Source organism: Pseudophryne corroboree, chromosome 4 (genome assembly GCF_028390025.1).
Source record: "Pseudophryne corroboree isolate aPseCor3 chromosome 4, aPseCor3.hap2, whole genome shotgun sequence".
Lineage (NCBI taxonomy): Eukaryota > Metazoa > Chordata > Amphibia > Anura > Myobatrachidae > Pseudophryne > Pseudophryne corroboree.
In genome coordinates, this window is record NC_086447.1 from 296,274,973 (window position 1) to 296,302,823 (window position 27,851).

At 45.0% G+C, this 27,851-nt stretch overlaps 1 protein-coding gene across 1 annotated transcript in view; it reads left to right on the forward strand.

Moving 5' to 3' along the window:
* CLDN11 (claudin 11) overlaps positions 1 to 27,851 on the forward strand; it is a 101,268-nt gene that overhangs the window by 54,092 nt on the left and 19,325 nt on the right. Inside the window, exon 2 of the mRNA XM_063916226.1 lies at positions 15,850 to 16,014. Coding sequence (XP_063772296.1) covers positions 15,850 to 16,014 — 165 coding nt within the window. The remainder of the gene's footprint in view (positions 1 to 15,849; positions 16,015 to 27,851) is intronic.

A 27,851-nucleotide genomic window follows, 5' to 3' on the forward strand; every position in this document is an offset into this window, starting at 1 on the left:
CACAGCCGTGAACTACCGCACTGTACTGTGTCTGCTGCTAATATATAGACTGGTTGATAAAGAGATAGTATACTCGTAACTAGTATGTATGTATAAAGAAAGAAAAAAAAACCACGGTTAGGTGGTATATACAATTATGGACGGGCTGCCGAGTGCCGACACAGAGGTAGCCACAGCCGTGAACTACCGCACTGTACTGTGTCTGCTGCTAATATATAGACTGGTTGATAAAGAGATAGTATACTCGTAACTAGTATGTATGTATAAAGAAAGAAAAAAAAACCACGGTTAGGTGGTATATACAATTATGGACGGGCTGCCGAGTGCCGACACAGAGGTAGCCACAGCCGTGAACTACCGCACTGTACTGTGTCTGCTGCTAATATATAGACTGGTTGATAAAGAGATAGTATACTCGTAACTAGTATGTATGTATAAAGAAAGAAAAAAAAACCACGGTTAGGTGGTATATACAATTATGGACGGGCTGCCGAGTGCCGACACAGAGGTAGCCACAGCCGTGAACTACCGCACTGTACTGTGTCTGCTGCTAATATATAGACTGGTTGATAAAGAGATAGTATACTCGTAACTAGTATGTATGTATAAAGAAAGAAAAAAAAACCACGGTTAGGTGGTATATACAATTATGGACGGGCTGCCGAGTGCCGACACAGAGGTAGCCACAGCCGTGAACTACCGCACTGTACTGTGTCTGCTGCTAATATAGACTGGTTGATAAAGAGATAGTATACTACTAATATTATATATACTGGTGGTCAGGTCACTGGTCACTAGTCACACTGGCAGTGGCACTCCTGCAGCAAAAGTGTGCACTGTTTAATTTTAATATAATATTATGTACTCCTGGCTCCTGCTATAGCCTATAACTGGCACTGCAGTAGTGCTCCCCAGTCTCCCCCACAATTATAAGCTGTGTGAGCTGAGCAGTCAGACAGATATATAATATATATAGATGATGCAGCACACTGGCCTGAGCCTGAGCAGTGCACACAGATATGGTATGTGACTGACTGAGTCACTGTGTGTATCGCTTTTTTCAGGCAGAGAACGGATATATTAAATAAACTGCACTGTGTGTCTGGTGGTCACTCACTATATAATATATTATGTACTCCTGGCTCCTGCTATAACCTATAACTGGCACTGCAGTAGTGCTCCCCAGTCTCCCCCACAATTATAAGCTGTGTGAGCTGAGCAGTCAGACAGATATATATAATATTATATATAGATAATAGATGATGCAGCACACTGGCCTGAGCCTGAGCAGTGCACACAGATATGGTATGTGACTGAGTCACTGTGTGCTGTGTATCGCTTTTTTCAGGCAGAGAACGGATTATAAATAAAACTGGTGGTCACTGGTCACTATCAGCAAAACTCTGCACTGTACTGAGTACTCCTAATGCTCCCCAAAATTAGTAAATCAAGTGTCTCTCTAATCTATTCTAAACGGAGAGGACGCCAGCCACGTCCTCTCCCTATCAATCTCAATGCACGTGTGAAAATGGCGGCGACGCGCGGCTCCTTATATAGAATCCGAGTCTCGCGATAGAATCCGAGCCTCGCGAGAATCCGACAGCGTCATGATGACGTTCGGGCGCGCTCGGGTTAACCGAGCAAGGCGGGAAGATCCGAGTCGCTCGGACCCGTGAAAAAAAACATGAAGTTCTGGCGGGTTCGGATTCAGAGAAACCGAACCCGCTCATCTCTAGTCCCCACTCCTCCAGGGTACCCCGGCCAGGGATGACTAGTTGGGTATGTAATGCCAGGGCCGCAGGGACCTATATAAAAGTGTCCCCCGGCTGTGGCATTATGTATCTGGCTAGTGGAGCCCGGTGCTGGTTTCAGAAATACGGGGGACCCCTACGCTTTTTGTCCCCCGTATTTTTGGAACCAGGACCAGGCGCAGAGCCCGGTGCTGGTTGTTTAAATATGGGGGAACCCCTGACATTTTTTTACCCATATTTTTTCAACCAGGACCGCCTCAAAGAGCCCGAGGCTGGTTTGGCTTAGGAGGGGGGACCCCACGCATTTTTTTTAAAGATTTTAACAATGATTTCTATTTTAATAAAGGTGCACAATGAAGCCCAGCACGGATCTCTCAGATCCGGCCGAGATTCATTGTGTTAAAGTCGGCAGTGTTTTACAAGTCACTCACGTAAAACACTGCAAAAAAAAAAACGAATGACATCGACATCGGTAAATACGAAAATGCAGAATACGACAGCTTAGTAAATTAGTCGTAATAAATTTTCGATGTCATTCGTGATTGAACTTTAACCTCAGTCGGGAAAATACGAATTTTAGTAAATATACCCCAAGGTATACATTTATGAAAATGAGAAAGAAGATGGAGTTGATCAGATTATCCCTACAAAACTAGGGGAGGAACGAGAAGATTCCCCATGTGATGGTGATAAAAACCCACCAAGAAGATCGGAAAGGAACCCTGACGAGGAGAGGAGACATAGATGGATGACAGAAAAAGAAAGAACTCACACGATCCAGAAAATAAGTATAGAAGACAACAGCCCTTTAAGAGATATCAGAATGGAAATAGGAGGGTATATGAAGAAAATCGTGAGCAGACAGAGAGGCCACGAAAAAGAACAGACTTTCATGTTAAGGACGTGTGGCGTAGTAGCCAAGAAGAACGGGACCACCAATACAGAGAGAGTAATAACAGATTCAGGGCATTTAATGACAAAGATTTTTTTAGGCTCGAGTAGGAGGAGATTCAAAAGATTTTAGTCTTCAGACGCTCAAAGAAAAAAAGGGGGAAAAGAGGTAGAGGGTTGAAAGATAAATCCGTTCAGTTGAATGAGAAACAAAATTCCCCATTAGAAAAAAACAACATTTTTTAACTTGAGCAATTACGTCCTGACAAAAGATGAAACAAAAGTTCTTGAAAGGCCTAAAATTTGCGCCGGATAACAAACTAAACAAATTTGAAACTTATTTGGATGTCCAAAAGATTGTACGAAAAGTGTCTCAAAGAAATATTTTTTGAGTCAGAAAGGTGAAACCACCCTTGAGAGAGATCCATTTAGAACGAAGTCTTTATTCAACCTCACCTTTGCTCGAGGATGTTTTGTGGAGAGCTTTAATAAAGCAGTAATATCAGATCTGGAAAAGATTCAACCAGGATGGAAGAAAGAACAGAACATCACCAGAAAAGAGAGAGAAGCTATCCAAATGTTAAATGATAATAAAGAAATAATTATAAAACCTGCAGACAAAGGAGGAGGAATTGTGGTTCTAGATGTACAGAAATATGAAGAGGAGGTAAAGAGACAGAGGATGAAGTTACTTATTCAATCTTAAGAGGAAATCCGAGTGAAAGAATCGAAAAGGAATTAAGAAGTTTAGTCGCTAAGTATAAGAATAAAGGCATTTTAAAAGAAACTGAGGAGAAGTATATTAACGTAAAAGATCCCAGTCTCCCGGTGTTCTATATTCTACCAAAGGTTCACAAGAATATTGACAATCCTCCAGGTATACCGATAGTGGCTGGTACAAATTCGATCAAATCTAATCTCTCACACTTCGTAGACCACCATATCCAATCCGAAGTCCTCAAAATGAAATCCTATATAAGGGATACATCAGATATTTTGGTAAAATTAGGAGATTTTCATTGGGAGCAGAATTTTATCTTGGGTACAGCAGATGTTAATAGTTTATATATGGTTATAGAACATACAAAAGGAATACATGCAGTAGAATATCATCTCCAGAAAGGAAATGTAGAGACTGAAAAAATACCGTTCATTTTAGATAGTATTACATTTATTTTAAACAATAACTTTTTCTGGCACAATGGCAAGTTTTACCAACAAAAAGTGGGCACAGCAATGGGAACACGTTTTGCCCCCGCTTATGCCAATTTGTTCATGATCCTGTGGAAGGATAACTATGTGTGGACGGAAACAAATCCCTTTTTAATTAACATCAAATTATGATACCGTTTTATTGACAACATTATTTTTATTTGGGAAGGAACGGATGAAGATTTGGGTTTGTTTTATAATTTTTTAAACACTAATGATTTTAATATATCATTGTTGTTTAATTCCAGTAGAACAGAAATTAATTTCCTTGATCTGACGGTTTATATAGAAGATGGCCTGTTAAAAACTAGGTCTTTTTTAAACCCACCGACAGCAATTCTTACATACCTGTTAACAGTAACCATCATCCAAATTGGATCAACAATGTGCCAAAGGGAAAAATTAGAAGAATGCAGAGAAATTGCATGGATGTGGAAGTCTTTAGCTCACAATCTAGAGTCCTGAAAACAAATTTGTATCTAAGGGCTACAATGGACATCAAATAAACAAATATATTGAGGAAATTCAGAAACTGGATAGGGTTGATCTTCTCAAAATAAGAGCAAGAGAAGAAAATAATGATACAGTCTTACCTTTTATTACAACATATAATGGTAAACATAAGGAAGTTGAGACCATTATAAGGAAACATTGGCATCTATTAAGAAGAAACCCCATTTTAGAAACATTTATACCACAGAATCCCAAATTTATATATAGAAAAGCTCCTAATTTAAGACAGAAATTAGTTAAAAGTGCCATTCCCTCCAAAAAATCAGGACAAATAAAAACCAAAGGATTTCATAGGTGCGGTTTATGTCAGATGTGCAGAACACACACTAATCAGTCCAGTAAAATTGAAGACTTTAAATCAATGACAGGGACGGTCTATACTATTAATGATTTTATAACTTGCAACACTAAAAATTGTGTTTATTTAATGGAATGTGTACGTATAAAGTAAATTATAGTATATATATTACTAAGTGCAAGTGCCTTTTTAGGAACATATGTACTAATATGGACTAATTAAGGTCTGAGCAGTTTGGACCAATGATACCACATCTATGGGTTTAAATACCCAGGAATTATCCAGTCCACCACACACCTTGAAAAAGGCTCTAAGGAGCAGAAACGTGTTGATGGTATCTAGGACAGACTGATTGCAGACCAACTATGTGAACGAAGGTGCCTGGCCAGCGGTAAAAGGGTGCTGATATCCCGGGAGGTACCTGAGTAACGTTATACAAGCACTACTGTGTGGGCATCTTATGACACCCCATGTATTTTGGTATGCACACCTTGACCTAGAATTGTGGTGGATGTGCTTTTTGGATTTATTTTATTGGAGCTGTTTTATTGTATTATCTTAATAAACTGTACTTCACTATTATCCCCCATTATTTGTTCTGTTTGAGGGATATGGACAAGGGGAGATAATATTCTGGAGATGAACCGCATTTGATTTAAAGACTGTAGGAGAGTTGGAAGATTTCCTATGGTCAGACATCCTGAGTTATTCCAGAAGGGGCGCGCATCTGCAAATTGTGAACTTTTATTATACTGCGTATATGTCCAGCGGTACTGCCGTATTAATCCAGTGATACTGCCGTATATGTCCAGTGGTACTGCCATATAATTCCAGTGATACTTCCGTATATATCCAGTGGTATTGCCATATAATTCCAGTGATACTGCCGTATATGTCCAATGGTACTGCCGTATAAATCCAGTGATATTGCCATATATGTCTAGTGGTACTACCGTTTAAATCCAATGATACTGCTGTATAATTCCAGTGATACTGCCGTATAATTCCAGTGATACTGCCGTATAATTCCAGTGAAACAGCCGTATAATTCCAGTGGTACTGGTGTATAAGTCCAGTCCAGTGGTACTGCCGTATAATTCCAGTGATACTGCAATAATTCTAGTGATACTGCTGTATAATTCCAGTGGTACTGGCGTATAAGTCCAGTGATACTGCCGTATAAATTCAGTCCAGTGGTACTGCTGTATAAATCCAATGGTGCTGCCGTATAATTCCAGTGGTACTGGCGTATAAATCCAGTTATACTGACGTATAATTCCAGTGGTACTGGCGTATAAATCCAGTGATGCTACTGTATAAATCCAGTCCAGTGGTATTGCCATATAAGTCCAGTGGTTCTGCCGTATAATTCCAGTGGTACTGCCATATAAATCCAGTCCAGTGGTACTGCCGTATAATTCCAGTGATACTGCAGTATAATTCCAGTGGTACTGGCGTATAAATCCAGTGATACTACTGTATAAATCCAGTCCAGTGGTACTGCCGTATAAATCCAGTGGTACTGCAGTATAATTCCATTGATATGGCTGTATAATTCCAGTGATACTGCCATATAATTCCAGTGGTACTGGCCTATAAATCCAGTGATGCTGCCGTATAAATCCAGTCCAGTAATACTGCCGTATAAATCCAGTGGTACTGCCGTATAATTCCAGTGATACTGCCATATAATTCCAGTGGTACTGCCGTATAAATCCAGTCCAGTTGTACTACCATATAAATCCAGTGATACTACCGTATAATTCCAGTGGTACTGCCATATAAATCCAGTCCAGTGGTGCTGCCATATAAGTTTACTGGTGCTGTCCTGTGCTGTATATTATTTACTTCAAATAAAAAGATTATTAATATTTAATCCAAATATTTTTCACAGGGTTTGCCCTGTGTGGTGTAGAGGTACGCTCTCCTGTACCACATATTGTTATATAACTCCAGAAAAATAATGGAGAACAACAATTTAGAGGATAAAATGGGCAAAGATCAAGAACCACTTCCTCCTAGTGCTGATGCTGCTGCCACTAGTCATGACATAGACGATGAAATGCCATCAACATCGTCAGCCAAGGCCGATGCCCAGTGTGATAGTAGAGGGCATGTAAAATCCAAAATGCCAAAGTTCAGTAAAAAGACCCAAAAAATAAATTTAAATGGTCTGAGGAGAAACGTAAACTTGCCAATATGCCTTTTACGACACAGAGAGGCAAGGAACGGCTAAGGCCCTGGCCTATGTTCATGACTAGTGGTTAAACTTCACATGACGATGGAAGCCCTCATACTGCCACTAGAAAAATTATAAGAGTTAAGCTGGCAAAAGCACTGCAAAGACCTGTGCGTTCTAAGATGGTATCACAAATCCCCAAGGAGAGTCCAAGTGTGTCGGCAGTTGCGATGCCTGACCTTCCCAACACTGGACGGGAAGAGGTTTGCACGCCCTCTGCAAGTGCTGGAAGTAGCACCCACAGTCCAGTTTCTGATATTCAAATTAAAGATGTCACTGTTGAAGTACACCAGGATGAGGATATGGGTGTTGCTGGCATTGAGGAGGAAGTTGACGATGAGGATTCTGATGGTGATGTGGTTTGTTGAAATCAGGCATCGGGGGAGACACCTGTTGTCCGTGGGATGAATAAGCCCATTGTGATGCCTGGGCAAAATACCAAAAAAGCCACCTCTTCGGTGTGGAATCATTTCTCCACAAATCCGGACAACAGGTGTCAAGCCATGTGTTGCCTATGTCAATCTGTAATAAGTAGGGGTAAGGATGTTAACCACCTAGGAACATCCTCCCTTATGTGTCACCTGCTGTGCATTCATCAGAAGTCAGTGTCAAGTTGTGAAACTTTGGGTAAGAGCGTAAGCAGTCCACTGACACCTAAATCCCTTCCTGCTCTTGTACCCAGGCTCCTGCTAGCCACACCACCAACTCCCTCAATGTCAACTTCCTCCTCAATCAGGAATGTCAGTAGTCCTGCAGGCCACGTCACTAGCAAGACTGAGGAGTCCTCTCCTAACCGGGATTCCTCCGGAGGATCCTTGAGTGGTATGCCTACTGCAGCTGTTGCTGCCGCTGCTGTTGTTGCTGCTGAGAGTCAATCGTCATCCCAGAGGGGAATTCGGAAGTCCACTACTTCAACTAAGCAATTGACTGTCCAACAGTCCTTTGTGAGGAAGATGAAATATGACAGTAGTCATCCAGTTGCAAAGCGGATAACTGAGGCCTTGACAGCTATGTTGGTGTTAGACGTGCATCCACTATCCGCCATTAGTTCAGTGGGACTTACTGAATTGATGGAGATAGTGTGTCCCCGGTACCAAATCCCATCTAGGTTCCACTTCACTAGGCAGGCGAAACCGAGAATGTACAGAGACGTCAGAAAAAGTGTCCTCTGTCCTAAAATATGCAGTTGTACCCACTGTCTACTTAACCATGGACATGTGGACAAGTGGAATAGGGGAGACTAAGGACTATATGACTGTGACAGCCCACTGGGTAGATGCATTGCCTTCCGCAGCAACAACAGCAGCGGCACCAGTAGCAGCATCTTGCAAACGCCAACTCATTCCTAGGCAGGCTACGTTAGGTATCACCGCTTTCCGTAAGAGGCACACCGCTGCCAACCTCTTGCAAAAACTGAGGAACATCATCGCACAATGGCTTACCCCAATTAGACTCTCCTGGGCATTTGTGATATCGGACAACGCCACCAATATTGTGCGTGCATTACATCTGGGCAAATTCCAGCACGTCCCATGTTTTGCACATACAATTAATTTGATGGTGTAGAATTTTTTGAAAAATGACAGGGGCGTGCAGGAGATGCTGTCTGTGGCCCTAAAAATTGCGGGCCACTTTTGTCATACAGCCACCGCGTGCCGAAGACTGGAGCGCCAGCAAACACTCCTGATCCTGCCTTGCCATTACCTGAAGCAAGAGGTGGTAACGATGCTGAATTCAACACTCTATATGCTTCAGAGGATGGAGGAGCAGCAAAAGGCCATTCAAGCTAATGCATCCACCTACGATATAAGCAAAGGACCTGACTCAAGTGCTGTGGAGAATGATTTCCGTCTTGTGCAAGGTTCTTCAACTCTTCGAACTTGCCACACGTGAAGTCAGTTCAGACACTGCCAGCTTGAGTCAGGTCATTCCCCTCATCAGGCTTTTGCAGGAGCAACTGGAGAAATTGAAGGAGGAGCTAAGACGGAGTGATTCCGCTAAGTATGTAGGACTTGTGGATGGAGCCCTTCATTCGCTTTGCCAGGATTCAAGGGTGGTCAATCTGTTGAAATCAGAGCACTACATTTTGGCCACCATGCTCGATCCTAGGTTTAAAGCCTATGTTGTATCTCTCTTTCCGGCAGACACAAGTCTGCAGAGTTTCAAAGACCTGCTGGTGAGACAATTGTCAATTCCAGCGGAACGTGACCCGTCATCAGCTCCTCCTTCATTTTCTCCCGCAACTGGGGCTGCAAGGAAAAGCATAAGATTTCCTAGCCCACCCGCTGGCGGTGATGCAGGGCAGTCAGGAGCGAGTGATGACATCTGGTCTGGACTGAAGGACCTGCTAACAATTACTGACATGTCTACTGTCACTGCATATGATTCTGTCACCATTGAAAAATGGTGGAGGATTACATGAGTGACAGCATCCAAGTAGGCATGTCAGACAGTCTGTATGTATACTGGCATAAAAAAAGGCAATTTGGATGCCCTTGCACAAACTGGCTTTATTTTACCTAAGTTGCCCCCCCTCCAGTGTGTACTCCGAAGGAGTGTTTAGTGCAGCCGGTAACCTTGTCAGCGATCAGCGTAGGAGGTTCCTCCACAAATTGTGGAGAAGATGATGTTCATCAAAATGAATTATAAATTAATCCGGTAAGACCTTTATTAGCAATTGCCTCCAGAAAACACACAGGGACCTGTGATGGTGGATTCCAGTGGGGACAAATTAATACTCCGTGAGAGGGAGGATGTACACACTGAAAGGGGTGAGGAATCGGAGGATGAGGATGAGGTCGACATCTTGCCTCTGTAGAGCCAGTTTGTGCAAGGAGAGATTGATTGCTTCTTTTTTGGTGGAGGCCCAAACAAACTAGTCATTTCAGCCACAGTCGTGTGGCAGACCGTGTCGCTGAAATGATTGGTTTGTTAAAATCTGCATATCCTGTTTATACAACATAAACAGTGGGTGGGTGGGAGGGTTCAAGGACAATTCCATCTTGCACCTCTTTTTCTTCTTTGCATCATGTGCTGTTTGGGGACTAGTTTTATAAAGTCCAGGGGTACTGCCAAATAAGTCCAGTCCAGTGGTGCTGTCTTGAGCTGCATCAGTCCAGTAGTGGTGTCTTGTGCTGCCGTAAGTCCATTGGTGGTGTCCTGTGCTGTATATTATTTACTCCAAATAAAAGGGTTATATACATTACTTATATTGTTATCCAAATAATATTTACAGGGTTTGCCCTGTGTGGTTCAGGGATACGCTCGCCTGTGCTGCATATTATTATAATAGCTCCAAATAAAAGGGTTGTTATTATCCAAATTAATTTTACAGGCTTTGCCGTGTGTGTGTGTGTGTGTGTGTGTGTGTGTGTGTGTGTGTGTGTGTGTTTGGTTTAGGGGTATGCTCTCCTGTGCCACCAATATTTTGCGTGTATTACATCTGGGCAAATTCCAGCATGTCCCATGTTGTTTTTGCCGCACACTTGTGTCGCTTAGCTTAGTCATACAGCTGCCTCATTACACCTGTTTTTCTTCTTTGCATGATGTGCTGTTTGGGGCCTAGTTTTTTAAGTGCCATCCAGTCTGCCACTCCTAGGTGGGCCAGGTGTTTGTGCCGCACACTTGTGTCGCTTAGATTAGTCACACAGCTACCTCATTGCACCTCTTTTTCTTCTTTGCATCATGTGCTGTTTGGGGACTATTATTTAAATCTGCCATCCTGTCTGACACTGCAGTGCCACTGCTAGATGGGCCAGGTGTTTGTGCCGCCCACTTGTGTTGCTTAGCTTAGTCATCCAGCCACCTCGGTGCAACCTTTTAGCCTAATAACAATGTTGTGAGGTGTGAGGTGTTCAGAATAGACTGGAAATTAGTGGAAATTAATGTTATTGAGGTTAATAATACCGTAAGATCAAAATTACCCCCAAATTCTGTGATTTTAGCTGTTCTTATGTTTTTTTCAAAAATCATCCAGATCCAAAACCAAAACACGAAAGGGTGGTTTTGGCAAAACCAATCCAGATCCAAAACACAAAACACAATAAGTGCCCGCCGCACATCTCTAGCTATAACGCACCAGCCAATCTTAATGGGTTTGAAAAATGACAGGAGCTGACTGGCTCATTACCTTCCACTTATCACTTCTTTATCATTTCACCAGGATTAATGCATCTGTCCCCCTACTTAAGGATATCATTATGTCTGTCCCATGCATGTTTAAATTGCTCTACTGTCTTAGCCTCTACCACCTCTGCTGGAATGATATTACACTTGTCCACTACTCTTTCTGTGAAGTGATATTTCCTCAAATTTCCCCTGAATCTGCCTCCCTCCAGTTTCAGTGTTTGTCCTCGTGTTCTAAGGTATGCGGTTGTTAGGTCGACCACACTTAGGTGAACAGCCAGTAGGTCGACTACTATTGGTCGACATACATTAGATCAACATGGTTAAAACGTTGACATTGACAAAAAGTCAACACGGGAAAATGTCAACATGAGTTTTTCAATTTTTTTTGCATTTATGTAACTTTTTCCTACTTTACGATCCATGTGGACTACGATTGGGAATAGTAACCTGTGCCGAGCGCTGTGGTAGTGGAGTGGGGCACCTTGCTCGAAGCATGGCAAGCGAAACACGAGCCATGCGAGAGGATGCAATAACTAACTGGGGTTTCTGCTGATGTTTCGGAGTAAACTACACCAAAAAAAAGGGAAACTCCCACAACCCTCATGTCGACCTTTACCCGTGTCGACATTCAAGCCATGTTGACCTTTTTCCTGTGTCGACCTAGTGCATGTCGACCAATAGTGGTCGACCTAGTTAGGGTTGACCCAATGATCCACACCCCTGTCCTTATACTTCTCTTCACTTGAAGAATGTTTCCCTCCTGGACTTTGTTAAAACCCTTGATATTGAAAGTTTCTATCATGTCCCCCCTTTCCCTTCTCTGCTCCACACTAAACATGTTGAGATCTTCTAGTCTTTCCAGGTAAGTATTGTGATGTAGGCCATGTACCGTTTTAGTTGCCTTTCTTTGTACTCTCTCTAATGTATTAATATCCTTCTGAAAATATGTCCTCCAGAACTGAACACAGCATGTACAGTACAGTGCTTACATCTCCCTATAGTAGGCGCAAAAAGTACTGCAGTTGTAAATAGTTCCAAGTCTGCATGAGCTACATTTGCTTGAACATGGCCTCACTGAATTGTGCTTACACGAGGACACCTCTTCCCACCTCAGTTACACCCCTCAGTCACAATGTTCAGTGCATCCAACTTACATATTACTTTCCACGGTCATATTTGCACGTGCTTGTTTTGAGTGTGCGTAGTGCAAATTTACGCAAGTCACGCTACAGGTGTACGTAAACTCTGCATCAGCCCCTAGTTCTCTATTTCCCTTTACTTGTGATGCCAAATATTCTGTTAACTTAAAGGTATCTGTAAATACAATTTTTTAATTCATTTAGGTAAAATAAAATGCTGGTGCACGCTCTAAGCTCTAAGAAGACTGATAAAATCATTTTAACATTGAGTATATGTGAGGTTATAAGGACATGTTTTGCCAAAGGTGCATGCCCATCCACCACGTCGAGGTAAACTTCATCAGATGGGTCCCTAACATCCCTAATACTCACACATTGAGGGATATCCTCTGCGGCTAATTGCTGCACCCGAGCAATTCACTTAGTTGGGATTACCCCGCATGTGAAGGCCTGATGTTGGATTGAACCTCACTGCTCCATGAACTGCGTGGTAAAGTCCATGAGAAATAGCAAGATCAGGGGTTTGCGTGCTGGGAAATCCATTGATTCAGCAGTTTACGTGAAATCGGGATTCCGTGCCTGAAATCCCTATTTTAGACACGGGAAAATGGCTATTTTAGTACCAGGGATTTTAGCTGGCAATTAGCCGTGGGGTTGAATATATACCATAGTATCAATTTATCTAGGACTCACCTATAATAGTGCCCATTCTAACATGTAGTAGACAGCAATACAGGAAAGGGCAGATGGCAGGTTTACTAAAACTAAGCAGAGGGTTATAAATTATTATCGTCAGATAGACAGGGTGGGAGCTTTCCCCCCGGTATCCCTCCAGCACACTAAAAATTACCTGTAACAATACCTGAACCTGTCTGGTAATAGAATTTCAGAGAAATTGGTCACATGCGTTTGCAAAGACATGTTTAGCTGTTGGCCGCGTCAAGGCTTCTCCGATATCATCAGTCCTAACACTACATAATGGCAGTGCCCCATGTGATTTGTCTACAGTAAGGCCTCATGATAAAGGCTCATACTAAAACACATCCAGACAGAGCTAGCTTACCTGGGAGCCACCCCCAGGATCTCCCATTAGCACTACAAGGAACAGCATGCCTTCCAAATGCTGCTCCCATTCAATGCCTTCTCACACATGCAAACAAACATGTCTTTGCAAACGCATGTGACCACTTTCACTGAAATTCTATTACCAGATAGGTTCAGGTATTGCTGCAGGTAATTTTTAGTGTGCTGGGGGGGGGATACCGGGGGGGAGGAGGGGGAGCACCCCCCTCTCTGTCTGCTGTTTGTTTCTGACCCCCCCCCCCCCCTTCTACCACCTGATATATAATCAGGGCCGGTTCTGGCGCTCTGAGCGCCCCGGGCAGCAATAGGGGGCGCGGCTTCATACAGGGGGCGTGGGCATTTAAGCCCCCTGTACAGACTGAAATGATGTGCGGTGCGCGATGTCGTCATCGCGCACCGCACAGCAAAGGTCCTCTCCACGAAGGGAAACTAGACGCGTAGCGTCTAGTTCCCTTCGTGGAGAGGACCTTTGCTGTGCGGTGCGCGATGACGTCATCGCGCACCGCACAGTAAAGGACCTCTCCATGAAGGGAAACTAGACGCGTACGCGTCTAGTTTCCCTTCACAGCGGCAGCGGGGGGCAGCGGCCAGTGGCAGCAGGCGGGCAGCGGGGGGCACACAGCAGCAATGGATCTTGCCCTGGTGCGGCGCCCTCCGGATGGCGGCGCCCCGGGCAAAAGTCCTGCTTGTCCGTGGCAAGATCCGCTACTGTATATAATTATCTCCAGGAATGACTGAGCAGCTACCACTGTTTGTTATCAATTATTATCAAAGCCAACGTTTGTAGGTACCAATCCTGTGGGGCCCTAAGACTTGTCATAGTATTGAAGCAGATTTATTTTATTGCAACCTGTAAGCCGGTTACTCATGGTCTTCTATGCCTCTCTATCACTTCCTTAGTATAAATATATGTTATTGAAATACAAAAATGTGTGAATTCTGCAGAAACTATTTCTCTATCACACTAAGCACTGATAGGCTCACTGTACCCAATACTGAATCAGGCCCTGATCAGATCTTTGTGCTATTGATAGCCCCAGAGCTCTATTTCAGGCATGAGCTCTAGTGCAGTATTGTACATTACAAAATTGAAAGTCTTCGCATCAGAACCAATCTAATTTCAATGGGTGTAACGGAATACCAGGGAGACTCCCTGAATAGCAGCAATCTCCCTGACTCCCTGAAGAGTGTAGCAGTCTCCCTGATTGTGTCTTACAGACTGAAGCTTGAACTGTTATGGGGGCCCCTTCGCAACCAACAACAATAGGGCAACATTCAACTAGGTCCAAAGGGCCTTGCTTCCCTTGCAAGGATGGCAGAGAATGAGGTGATGCGGTAGAATCACCTCACATAAACCCCGCTTCATTAATCACCTCACAGCACTCCCCCCCTTCTATAAACACCTGACATCACACACCACTCAAAGCCAGCAAAATTACTTTATTAGATGCCTCCTTGTGCCAGGCTCCTTCTCCCCTTTCTTTGCTCCCATCCTCCTTCCTAGGACGGGCCATCTCAGGCTCTGCCATTCCTGCGAATGTCGCAAAGAGAAGTTCTACAGCCTGTCGGGAAAATAATTTCATTTAGATACACGTTTCACGCTATTTACAGAACACAAATTACAGAGCAAGACTACAACTCCCAGCAGCTCCCGCAGTTCTAAGCGACGCAAATCTAAGCTGTAATAGCAGCTATGCTATTAGAAGGCTAGAAGGCTGGTTGTCATGGTCTTATTGGTGACCAGTTATAACCATACAGTACATAAAAATCAGAGGCGAAAATCCGAATTTTGCAATTGGCTCTAGCCTAAGGGCTGAGCTGTAGAACTATTAAGCTGTGCACAAACAAAGAATTTGGGGATCCAACTACCAAAATGTAGGCTATGAGTAGATTTTGGGGAGCTCAACAAGCCCATACAGCCTGGGGTTCAGGTGCTGCAAGCCCCATGAAAATGTAGAATTTTGACCAATTAGTAAATAGATATAACTGGAACATTTTGAGGCTATATGAAATGGGTATTCAAGCATATTAAGTACTTCAGCCCACTGGCTTATGATTATATCACTAATATAACCATTTTTTTTAAATAACACATACTTTAAAAACTCCATTGATTTTGTTGAAAAATTCACTAACTAGAAAATAGTTGCTTCAGGGCCCCTCCGGGATTAGGGGCCCTGAAGCTTAAGCTTCATTAGTTCCATAGTAGGTCCGCCCCTGCTATGGCTACATCAAATAATGTTTTTCGCCGTTACATAGAACCACCTGTGAGTAGAACACAGTACATGAACAAGCCTCAAAAGGTATTAGTGTGTTTTTCACCAACCTGTAGATCTTCCTAAGCAGCAATGCTCAAGCGGAGCAGTACGCATCCACTCTAATGCTGCGATCATAGATGCTGGTTATACAGTCACCCTGAAATGTTTTTTCGAAAGTAGTCGATGAATGTATGAATTTTTTATTGGTTAATAATAGTTGCCATGTACTTTAGTTTAACGTCAATCCTAGAGAAAAGCTAGCAGTTGGGTGTCTGTGGGTGTGCTTATTGATATGTTGCTTATCACTGACTAAAATGCATCCTGTTGCTGTTGACAGCTCACATCCAGGCAGCCCGCGCCCTGATGATAACAGGTTCGTTCCTGGGACTTCCTGCTGTCTTCCTGCTGCTCTCCGCCATGCCCTGCATCCGAATGGGCCATGACCCTGGAACTGAGAAACACAAGCGCTTTCTGCTGGGTGGCGTGCTAATCGTCATTTTGGGTAAGGCAAAAAGGAAATGCCCGAAGAGGGTATGTTTTACAACTGTTTCCTATGGTGTGAACAGCAGCTGGCACCCAGTGTGACGATAGTAACGATGGCTGGATATGAATGTTCCGATGACCTGTTTATTGTTACCCACATCTTGTTATCACAAACTAGCAATATCAAATTCACAAAATAACAATATAATTTGGATTATGTATGAAAAGTAGCATAGCCTGGAGGCCAGAAGGAGTGTCAGTAACTAGGACATATACTGTATGACTAGTGAGATAGTGATCCTCCCAATGGAGGTAATGTTGATTTTAATCACTAAAAGTGTTGCTATTTATGAGGATTACAAGTCCAGTATTGGTTATATAAAGGAGAATCTGCAGATTATCTGAGAAGAGTTTAAGAGGTAACTCTGCCCAAAACATTGTTGTGCCATCTTCTTTTTAAGTCTTATGCTGTTTGCGCTATTTACTAATGTCTACTCAGCCACTATTGGACAGCTACTCCATCAGGGAAGAACAGGGTGCCACTTGTCCTCACTTTCTCCAGCACATCTGTGTTATGTAAAAGAACAGTCAGCATGCTCAGACACCGTTTATAGGGGGTAATAGATCAGAGTTGATCGCAGCAGCAAATTTGTTAGCAATTGGGCAAAACCATGGGGGTCATTCCGAGTTGATCGCACGCTGACGATTTCCGCAGCGCAGCGGTCAGGTAAAAAAATGGCAAAACTGCGCATGCATATGCGCCGCAATGCGCATGCGCGTCGTACGGGTACAAAGAGCGTCGTTGCTGTGCAATGCTTCTAGCGACGAATCCATTCGCACAGCCGATCGCAAGGAGATTGATAGGAAGAGGGCGTTTATGGGAGTGGTTGGGCAAACGCAGGCGTGTCCAGGAGTTTGCAGGGCGGGTAACTGACGTCAATTACAGGACCTCCGTCGCTAGAATCATCACACAGGATAAGTAACTACAGGGCTGGTCTTGTTTTGTACAAAAAAATGTGTTTGTGTCGCTCGGCTGCACATGCAATCGCACACTTGCAAAGCGAAAATACACTCCCCCGTGGGCGGCGACTATGCGTTTGCACGGCTGCTAAAAGTGGCTAGCAAGCGATCAACTCGGAATGAGGGCCCATGTGCACTGCAGGTGTGGCAGACATAACATTTGCAGAGAGAGTTAGATTTGGGTGGATTCTTTTGATTCTGTGCAGGTAAATACTGGCTGCTTTATTTTTACACTGCAATTTAGATTTCTGTTTGAACACAGCCCACCCAAATCTAATTCTCTCTGCACATGTTATATCTACCCCCCACCCCCGCAGTGCATATGGTTTTGCCCAACTGCAAACAAATTTGCTGCTGCGATCTACTCTGAATTTTAGGCCCATAGAGCACATATTGGTGGTCATTCCGAGTTGATCGCTCGCTAGCAGTTTTTAGCAGCCATGCAAACGCTATGCCGCCGCCCACTGGGAGTGTATTTTAGCTTAGCAGAAGTGCGAACGAAAGGATCACAGAGCAGCTACAAAGTTTTTTTGTGCAGTTTCAGAGTAGCTCAAAACCTACTCAGCGCTTACGACCACTTCAGACTGTTCAGTTCCTGCTTTGACTTCACAAACACACCCTGCATTCGCCCAGCCACCCCTGCGTTTTTCCTGGCACACCTGCATTTTTCCAAACACTCCCTGAAAACGGTCAGTTGACACCCAGAAACGCCCACTTCATGTCAGTCACTCTGCGGCGTGCAGTGCGACTGAAAAGCTTCGCTAGACCCTGTGTGAAACTACATCGTTCGTTGTAATAGTACGTCGCGCGTGCGCATTGCGCCGCATACGCATGCGCAGAAGTGCCGTTTTTTTGCCTCATCGCTGCACAGCGAACGAATGCAGCTAGCGATCAACTCGGAATGACCACCATTGTCTTCCTCACTGCAGCCCATCATGCCAGTAGGGTGTATTCCATCTAACAGTAAGGAGTGCGTGTCACATAGTGTAAATTCTCTCTTATTGTGTTTTTTTTTGTATATTTTGATTAATTCAGTATTTATGTTGCAGGAATTATAGAAACACTCCAATAACTACACTATCAATTTTGGAACAAATCAATGATTCAGTGATGAAAATAAAAAAATAAAAAAATCCATATTTGTCACAATCCACATATTGCAAATGTTGGCTTCAATACAAATAATTACTTTACATTCAAGAATTAAAGTTCAGGAGAGTAGATAATGTACCATATAAAATATAATTTTCCCAATTTGGAAACAAAAAAGTTTTGAGCATGTATTTGGTTACCATTGGCAGCATTTAGCTATGGCACCCTGTCATGCTTTGGCATTACCCATTATACAGAATTTTGATATAATTTGCACTTGAGTTATTCCTTGCCATGTTATGAGTTTTGTTTTGATTTTTGGTTCACCTTAATACTACCACCAAATAGGGCTATTTTTCATCCAGAACACTGTTCTTGAAGTATTTCTGAAAAATTACGGGGGGTGCTTCCACCAGTAGCAGTTTAAGAAAAAAACACTAATAATGGCAGTCGCCGAGGAGGAGACAGACACTATAGGTCCTTCTTGACCTCTAGCATGTGTCAGTGAAAGGCACAAATAGCATTATCCAGAAGTGCCTGGAAACCTGTAGCCGCTGGGAGAAGATGCAGAAATGCATCTACTCCCATTAAACCCCTGACAACGCACATGAAACACTTGGCAATGTGCATGAAACCCCTGGTAACGAGCTGGAAACCCCTGACAACAAGAATGAATCCCCTGGCAATGAGCAGGAAACTCCTGGCATTGAGCATGAGACCCCTGACATGAGCATGAAACCCCTGGCACTGAGCATGGAACCAGAGCATGAATTCCCTGGCAACAAGCAGGATACCCCTGACAACAAGCATGGAACCCGGAGCATGAAACCCCTGCCAACGAGCATGAAACCCCTGCCAACGAGCATGAAACTCCTGGCAACGTGCATGAAACCCCTGGCAATGAGCATCAAACTCCTGGCAACGTGCATGAGCAGTACGTATGGTGTAATGGTTAGCATTACTGCCTCACAGCACTAAGGTCATGGGTTCGATTCCCACCATGGCCCTAGCTGTGTGGAGTTTGTATATTCTTCCCATACTTGCGTGGGTTTCCTCAGGATACTCCGGTTCCTCCCACAATCCAAAAATATACTGGTAGGTTAATTGACTTCTGACAAAAATTAACCCTAGTATGAATGTGTGTGTATATATATATATCAAATTCAAACGTCCCGGCACTCCTTTGACACGTCTGGGTCTTTCTGTGTGCTCCCGTGTCCTCCTAAAGGGGATTGCACCCCTCAGTATGCAGACAATGGAGAAAGGCGGCACTCCAGAGGCTTCACAAACAGCAGATATCACTACAAGTGTTTATTGTAACATATCGACGTTTCGGGGCCAGCTGCCCCTTTCTCCAGACCCCCTGCCACACACACACACACACACACACACACTGCAGCTCCTCCCCTGGGAGTTCCTGAACCTATTTTTCCACACAAAAAAATAGCACTGCCACCAAATGTACAAAAACTAGTGATGAGCGGGTTCGGTTATACTCGGTTTTACTCAGTTCTCAAAACAGCATCTTATTGGCTATCCAAAACACGTGACATCCGTGAGCCAATAAGATGCCGTTTTGAGAACCGAGTAAAACCGAACCCGTTCATCACTAACAAAAACACCACAGAAAACTCCAACACAGGATCTTTGCCAGCTGAGGTACATACACCAATCAGCCATAACATTAAAACCACTGACATATGAATTGAATAACATTAATTATCTTGTTACAATGGCACCTGCCAAGGGCTGGGATATATTAGGCTGCAGTTCTGGCTCTTGAAATTGATGAGTTGGCAGCAGGCCAAATGGGCAAGCGTAAGGATCTGTGCAACTTTGACAAGGGCCAAATTGTGATGGCTAGACAGTGGCTAGAGCATCTCCAAAATGACAGATCTAGAAAAATAACAGAATGTGGTTGCTTTTATTCATAAATATTCCCAATATCTGGTAAAAGCCTAGTTTAGTCTCTTTACCGCTGTGGCTTTCTTTCACACCCATGCTGAGCCTTTCAGTCTGGTCACATGCCATTATCAGTGTTAGTAATTTCATTATGTAATACCTGCATAGGTTATGTCCTGTTTATTTCACAGGACTTTCATTTTCCAGAAAATACTTTTTTTCTTTTACATGTATATATATATATATATATATATATATATATATATTTATTTATTTGAAAGAAAGTGTTATTTTTCCAAACCACCGCCAGGACATACTTTGTGGTTTTGGTTCTGCATCAATCCATGACATCATCATTCAGTGCCGTAACTAGGCATTTTAGCGCTGTGTGCAAGAAACGACATTGGCGCCCCCTCCCCCCATGTAAGATAGGGGCGAAAAATATGTAGGGGCACGGCTTTATGGGGAAGGGGCGTGGCCACAAAATAATAGCAATTCATACTACGGTGCACAGTAGTCTCCATTATTCAAATGACGCTGCACAGTAGCGCCACTACACCAGGTAGAGACCCTTTTATACATTACAGCAGACATTGTCCCCCTTTTTACACATTACAGCAGACAGTCCCCCTTTTTACACATTACGGCAGACAGCATCCCCCTTTTTACACATTACGGCAGATGGTGTCCCCCTTTATACACATTGCAGCAGCCAGCGTCCCCCTTTTTACACATTGCGGCAGCCAGTCCCCCTTTTTACACATTGCGGCAGCCAGTCCCCCTTTTTACACATTGCGGCAGCCAGCCCCCTTTTTACACATTGCGGCAGCCAGGCCCCCTTTTTACATATTACGGAAGATGGTGTACCCCTTTTTACACATTGCGGCAGCCGGTCCTCCTTTTTACACATTACGGCAGCCAGTCTCCCTTTTTACACATTGCGGCAGCCAGTCCCCCTTTTTACACATTGCGGCAGCAAGTCGCCTTTTTACACATTGCGGCAGCCAGTCGCCTTTTTACACATTGCGGCAGCCAGGCACCCTTTTTACATATTACGGCAGATGGTGTACCCCTTTTTACACATTGCGGCAGCCGGTCCTCCTTTTTACACATTACGGCAGCCAGTCCCCCTTTTTACACATTGCGGCAGCCAGTCCCCCTTTTTACACATTGCGGCAGCCAGTCCCCCTTTTTACACATTGCGGCAGCCAGGCCCCCTTTCTACACATTGCGGCAGCCAGTCCCCCTTTTTACACATTGCGGCAGCCAGGCCCCTTTTTTACACATTGCGGCAGCCAGGCCCCCTTTTTACACATTGCGGCAGCCAGGCCCCCTTTTTACACATTATGGCAGACGGTGTCCGAGAGAGAGAGAGAGAGAGAGAGATACTTACCATCTCCCCGCTGACAGGCTCCTCGTGCAGCTTCCTCGGTGCAGGCAGGTGAGAAGGAGGAGAAGGGATGGGGACTGGAGCCGCAGCAGCGCTATTTCATTGGTAGTAAGCGCCGCTGCAGCAGTCCCCTCTTCTTCCGTATTGGCTGCCTGGCGCTGCAGTGGATGCTGGGGTGGAGGAACCACATCCCAGCATCCACAGCAGCGCCAGGCAGCCAATACGAAAGGAGAGGGGGCTGCTGCAGCGGCGCTTACTACCAATGAAATAGCACTGCTGCGGCTCCAGTCCCCCTCCCTCCTCCTCCTTCTCACCTGCCCGGCGCTGCTCTCTTCTCCCTCCACAGCGCGGCGGCGCACAGCACAGAACAGGCGGCATGTAATGAGTCAATTTGACTCATTACATGCCGCTGACCGTGCGCCCTCAGGGCAACTGCGCTGTGTGCCAAGCCCACTTGGCACACACGTAGTTACGGCCCTGTCATCATTGTCCCAGCTCATCCACTGGCCCCAGCTAGAAGTAATTATCATGGGGGTCTTGTAAAATAAGAATTTACTTACCGATAATTCTATTTCTCATAGTCCGTAGTGGATGCTGGGGACTCCGTAAGGACCATGGGGAATAGCGGCTCCGCAGGAGACTGGGCACATCTAAAGAAAGCTTTAGGACTAACTGGTGTGCACTGGCTCCTCCCCCTATGACCCTCCTCCAAGCCTCAGTTAGGATACTGTGCCCGGACGAGCGTACACAATAAGGAAGGATTTTGAATCCCGGGTAAGACTCATACCAGCCACACCAATCACACCGTATAACCTGTGATCTGAACCCAGTTAACAGCATGATAACAGAGGAGCCTCTGAAAGATGGCTCACAACAATAATAACCCGATTTTTGTAACAATAACTATGTACAAGTATTCCAGACAATCCGCACTTGGGATGGGCGCCCAGCATCCACTACGGACTATGAGAAATAGAATTATCGGTAAGTAAATTCTTATTTTCTCTAACGTCCTAAGTGGATGCTGGGGACTCCGTAAGGACCATGGGGATTATACCAAAGCTCCCAAACGGGCGGGAGAGTGCGGATGACTCTGCAGCACCAAATGAGAGAACTCCAGGTCCTCCTCAGCCAGGATATTAATTTTGTAGAATTTTACAAACGTATTTGCTCCTGACCAAGTTGCTGCTCGGCAAAGTTGTAAAGCCGAGACCCCTCGGGCAGCCGCCCAAGATGAGCCCACCTTCCTTGTGGAGTGGGCATTTACAGATTTTTGGTTGTGGCAGGCCTGCCACAGAATGTGCAAGCTGAATTGTACTACAAATCCAACGAGCAATAGTCTGCTTAGAAGCAGGAGCACCCAGCTTGTTGGGTGCACACAGGATAAACAGCGAGTCAGATTTCCTGACTCCAGCCGTCCTGGAAACATATATTTTCAGGGCACTGACAACGTCTAGCAACTTGGAGGCCTCCAAGTCCCTAGTAGCCGCAGGCACCACCAATAGGTTGGTTCAGGTGAGACGCTGAAACCACCTTGGGGAGAAACTGAGGACGAGTCCTCAATTCCGCCCTGTCCGAATGGAAAATCAGATAAGGGCTTTTTCAGGATAAAGCCGCCAATTCTGACACGCGCCTGGCCCAGGCCAGGGCCAACAGCATGACCACTTTCCATGTGAGATATTTTAACTCCACAGAATTAAGTGGTTCAAACCAATGTGACTTTTGGAACCCAAAACTACATTGAGATCCCAAAGTGCCACTGGAGGCACAAAAGGAGGCTGTATATGCAGTACCCCTTTTACAAACGTCTGAACTTCAGGGACTGAAGCTAGTTCTTTTTGGAAGAAAATTGACAGGGCCGCAAATTTGAACCTTAATGGACCCCAATTTCAGGCCCATAGACACTCCTGTTTGCAGGAAATGTAGGAATCGACCCAGTTGAATTTCCTCCGTCGGGCCTTACTGGCCTCGCACCACGCAACATATTTTCGCCAATTGCGGTGATAATGTTTTTGCGGTTACATCCTTCCTGGCTTTGATCAGGATAGGGATGACTTCATCCGGAAAGCCTTTTTTCCTTCAGGATCCGGCGTTCAACCGCCATGCCGTCAAACGCAGCCGCGGTAAGTCTTGGAACAGACAGGGTCCTTGCTGGAGCAGGTCCCTTCTTAGAGGTAGAGGCCACGGATCCTCCGTGAGCATCTCTTGAAGTTCCGGTTACCAAGTCCTTCTTGGCCAATCCGGAGCCACGAATATAGTGCTTTCTCCTCTCCATCTTATCAATCTCAGTACCTTGGGTATGAGAGGCAGAGGAGGGAACACATACACTGACTGGTACACCCACGGTGTTACCAGAGCGTCTACAACTATTGCCTGAGGGTCTCTTGACCTGGCGCAATACCTGTCGAGTTTTTTAATCATGTGGACGACTTCTGGGTGAAGTCCCCACTCTCCCGGGTGGAGGTCGTGCTGAGGAAGTCTGCTTCCCAGTTGTCCACTCCCGGAATGAATACTGTTGACAGTGCTATCACATGATTTTCCGCCCAGCGAAGAATCCCTGCAGCTTCTGCCATTGCCCTCCTGCTTCTTGTGCCACCCTGTCTGTTTACGTGGGTGACTGCCATGATGTTGTCCGACTGGATCAACACCGGCTGACCTTGAAGCAGAGGTCTTGCTAAGCTTAGAGCATTGTAAATGGCCCTTAGCTTCAGGATATTTATGTGAAGTGATGTATCCAGGCTTGACCCTAAGCCCTGGATATTCCTTCCCTGTGTGACTGCTCCCCAGCCTCGCAGGCTGGCATCCGTGGTCACCAGGACCCAGTCCTGAATGCCGAATCTGCGGCCCTCTAGAAGATGAGCACTCTGCAACCACCACATGATGGATACCCTTGTCCTTGGTGACAGGGTTATCCACTGATGCATCTGAAAATGCGACCCGGACCATTTGTCCAGTAGGTTCCACTGGAAAGTTCTTGCGTGGAATCTAACGAATGGGATTGCTTCGTAGGAAGCCACCATTTTTACCCAGAACCCTTGTGCATTGATGCACTGAGACTTGGTTCGGTTTTAGGAGGTTCCTGACTAGCTCGGATAACTCCCTGGTTTTCTCTTCCGGGAGAAACACCTTTTTTCTGGACTGTGTCCAGGAACATCCCTAGGAAACAGAAGACAAGTCGTCGGAACCAGCTGCGATTTTGGAATATTGAGAATTCAATCGTGCTGCCGCAACACTACCTGAGATAGTGCTACACCGACTTCCAACTGTTCCCTGGATCTTACCCTTATCAGGGAATCGTCCAAGTAAGGGATAACTAAAATTCCCTTCCTTCGAAGGGATATCATTTCGGCCATTACCTTGGTAAAGACCCGGGGTGCCGTGGACCATCCCTACGGCAGCGTCTGAACTGATAGTGACAGTTCTGTACCATAACCTGAGGTACCCTTGGTGAGAAGGGTAAACTTTGACATGAAGGTAAGCATCCTTGATGTCCCAAGACATCATGTAGTCCCCTTCTTCCAGGTTCGCAATCACTGCTCTGAGTGACTCAATCTTGAATTTGAACCTCTGTATGTAAGTGTTCAAAGATTTTAGATTTAGAATCGGTTTCACCGGGCCGTCTGGCTTCGGTACCACAATAGTGTGGAATAATACCCCGTTCCCTGTTGCAGGAGGGGTACCTTGATTATCACCTGCTGGGTGAATGGCTTCCAAAACTGCCTCCCTGTCAGAGGGAGACGTCGGTAAAGCCGACTTTTGGAAACGGCGAGGGGGAGACGTCTCGAATTTCAATATGTACCCTTGAGATATTACCTGAAGGATCCAGGGGTCTACTTGCGAGTGAGCCCACTGCGCACTGAAATTCATTGAGAACGGGCCCCCACCGTGCCTGAGTTTGTAAGGCCCTAGCGTCATACTGAGGGCTTTTGCAGAGGCGGGAAAGGATTTCTGTTCCTGGGAACTGGGTAATCTCTTCAGCCTTTTTCCTCTCCCTCTGTCACGAGCAGAAAAGAGGAACCTTTTGTCCGCTTGCCAACAAAGGACTGCGCCTGATATACGGCGTCTTATTTTGAGAGGTGACCTGGGGTACAAACGTGGATTTCCCAGTTGTTGCCGTGGCCACCAGGTCTAAAAGACCGACCCCAAATGTCCCCTTTTAAAGGCAATACTTCCAAATGCCGTTTGGAATCCGCATCACCTGACCATTTTACTGGTAGAATTGGACAACGCACTTATACTTGAAGCCAGTCGGCAAATATTCCGCTGTGCATCATGCATATATAGAAATGCATCTTTTAAATGCTCTATAGGCAATAATATACTATCCTTATCTAGGATATCAATATTTCCAGTCAGGGAATCCGACCATGCCAACCCAGCACTGCACCTCCAGGCTGAGGCGATTGCTGGTCGCAGTATAACACCAGTATGTGTGTGAATAAATTTTTGGATACCCTCCTGCTTTCTATCAGCAGGATCCTTAAGGGCGGCCATCTCATGAGAAGGTAGAGCCCTTGTTCTTACAAGCGTGTGAGCGCCTTATCCCCCCTAGGGGGTGTTTCCCAACGCACCCTAACCTCTGGCGGGAAAGGGTATACAGCCAATACTTTTTAAGAAATTATCAATTGTTATCGGGGGGAAACCCACGTATCATCACACACCTCATTTTATTTTTCAGATTCAGGAAAACTACAGGTAGTTTTTCCCTCACCGAACATAATACCCCTTTTTGGTGGTACTCGTATTATCAGAAATGTATAAAACATTTTCTATTGTCTCAATCATGTAACGTGTGGCCCTACTGGAAATCACGGTTGTCTCTTCACCGTCGACACAGGAGTCAGTATCCGTGTCGGCGTCTGTATCTGCCATCTGAGGTAACGGGCGCTTTAGAGCCCCTGACGGCCTATGAGACGTCTGGACAGGCACAAGCTGAGTAGCCGGCTGTCTCATGTCAACCACTGTTTTTTTATACAGAGCTGACACTGTCACGTAATTTTCAACAGTACATCCACTCAGGTGTCGACCCCCTAGGTGGTGACATCACTGTTACAGACACTCTGCTCCGTCTCCACATCATTTTTCTCCTCATACATGTCGACACAAACGTACCGACACACAGCACACACACAGGGAATGCTCTGATAGAGGACAGGACCCCACTAGCCCTTTGGGGAGACAGAGGGAGAGTATGCCAGCACACACCAGAGCGCTATATATATATATACAGGGATAACCTTATATAAGTGTTTTTCCCCTTATAGCTGCTGTATGTTTTAATACTGCGCCTAATTAGTGCCCCCCTCTCTTTTTTTTAACCCTTTCTGTAGTGCAGGGAAGAGCCAGGGAGCTTCCCTCCAACTGAGCTGTGAGGGAAAATGGCGCCAGTGTGCTGAGGAGATAGGCTCCGCCCCCTTTTCGGCGGCCTTATCACCCGTTTTTCTGTATATTCTGGCAGGGGTTAAATGCATCCATATAGCCCAGGAGCTATATGTGATGCATTTTTTGCCATGTAAGGTATTTTTATCGTGTTTTATTGCGTCTCAGGGCGCCTCCCCCAGCGCCCTGCACCCTCAGTGACCGGAGTATGAAGTGTGCTGAGAGCAATGGCGCACAGCTGCAGTGCTGTGCGCTACCTTATTGAAGACAGGAACGTCTTCTGCCGCCGATTTTTCCGGACCTCTTCGCTCTTCTGGCTCTGTAAGGGGGCCGGCGGCGCGGCTCCGGGACCCATCCAGGCTGAACCTGTGATCGTCCCTCTGGAGCTAATGTCCAGTAGCCAAGAAGCCCAATCCACTCTGCACGCAGGTGAGTTCGCTTCTTCTCCCCTTAGTCCCTCGATGCAGTGAGCCTGTTGCCAGCAGGTCTCACTGAAAATAACAAACCTAAACTAAAACTTTCACTAAGAAGCTCAGGAGAGCCCCTAGTGTGCACCCTTCTCGTCGGGCACAGAAATCTAACTGAGGCTTGGAGGAGGGTCATAGGGGGAGGAGCCAGTGCACACCAGTTAGTCCTAAAGCTTTCTTTAGATGTGCCCAGTCTCCTGCGGAGCCGCTATTCCCCATGGTCCTTACGGAGTCCCCAGCATCCACTTAGGACGTTAGAGAAAAGTAGGGTTTTTATTACTTTGTACTGCTTCCGTGTTGAGGATGAGTAGGACTTGTCTTTAGTGTTTTTGAGGTATATGCTGAATTCCACTAATGGGGTTAAATAATTATCTTACCATTGTCTGCATATAATGTCTCTGGCTGAGCCATATGAACTGTCTTGCAGTCATTTCTGATCTTTTATATGAGTTCTGTATTAGTTATGAAACTGTATAATTCAAAAATGTGTTTATCAAATATGGTACTTAAAATGAAAATGTGAATATGAAAAGTCTGTTTCTTTATTCAGAAAATTCTATTTCTGGCATTGTAACCCATTTCTCTGTAAGGAAGTCAAATGATTAC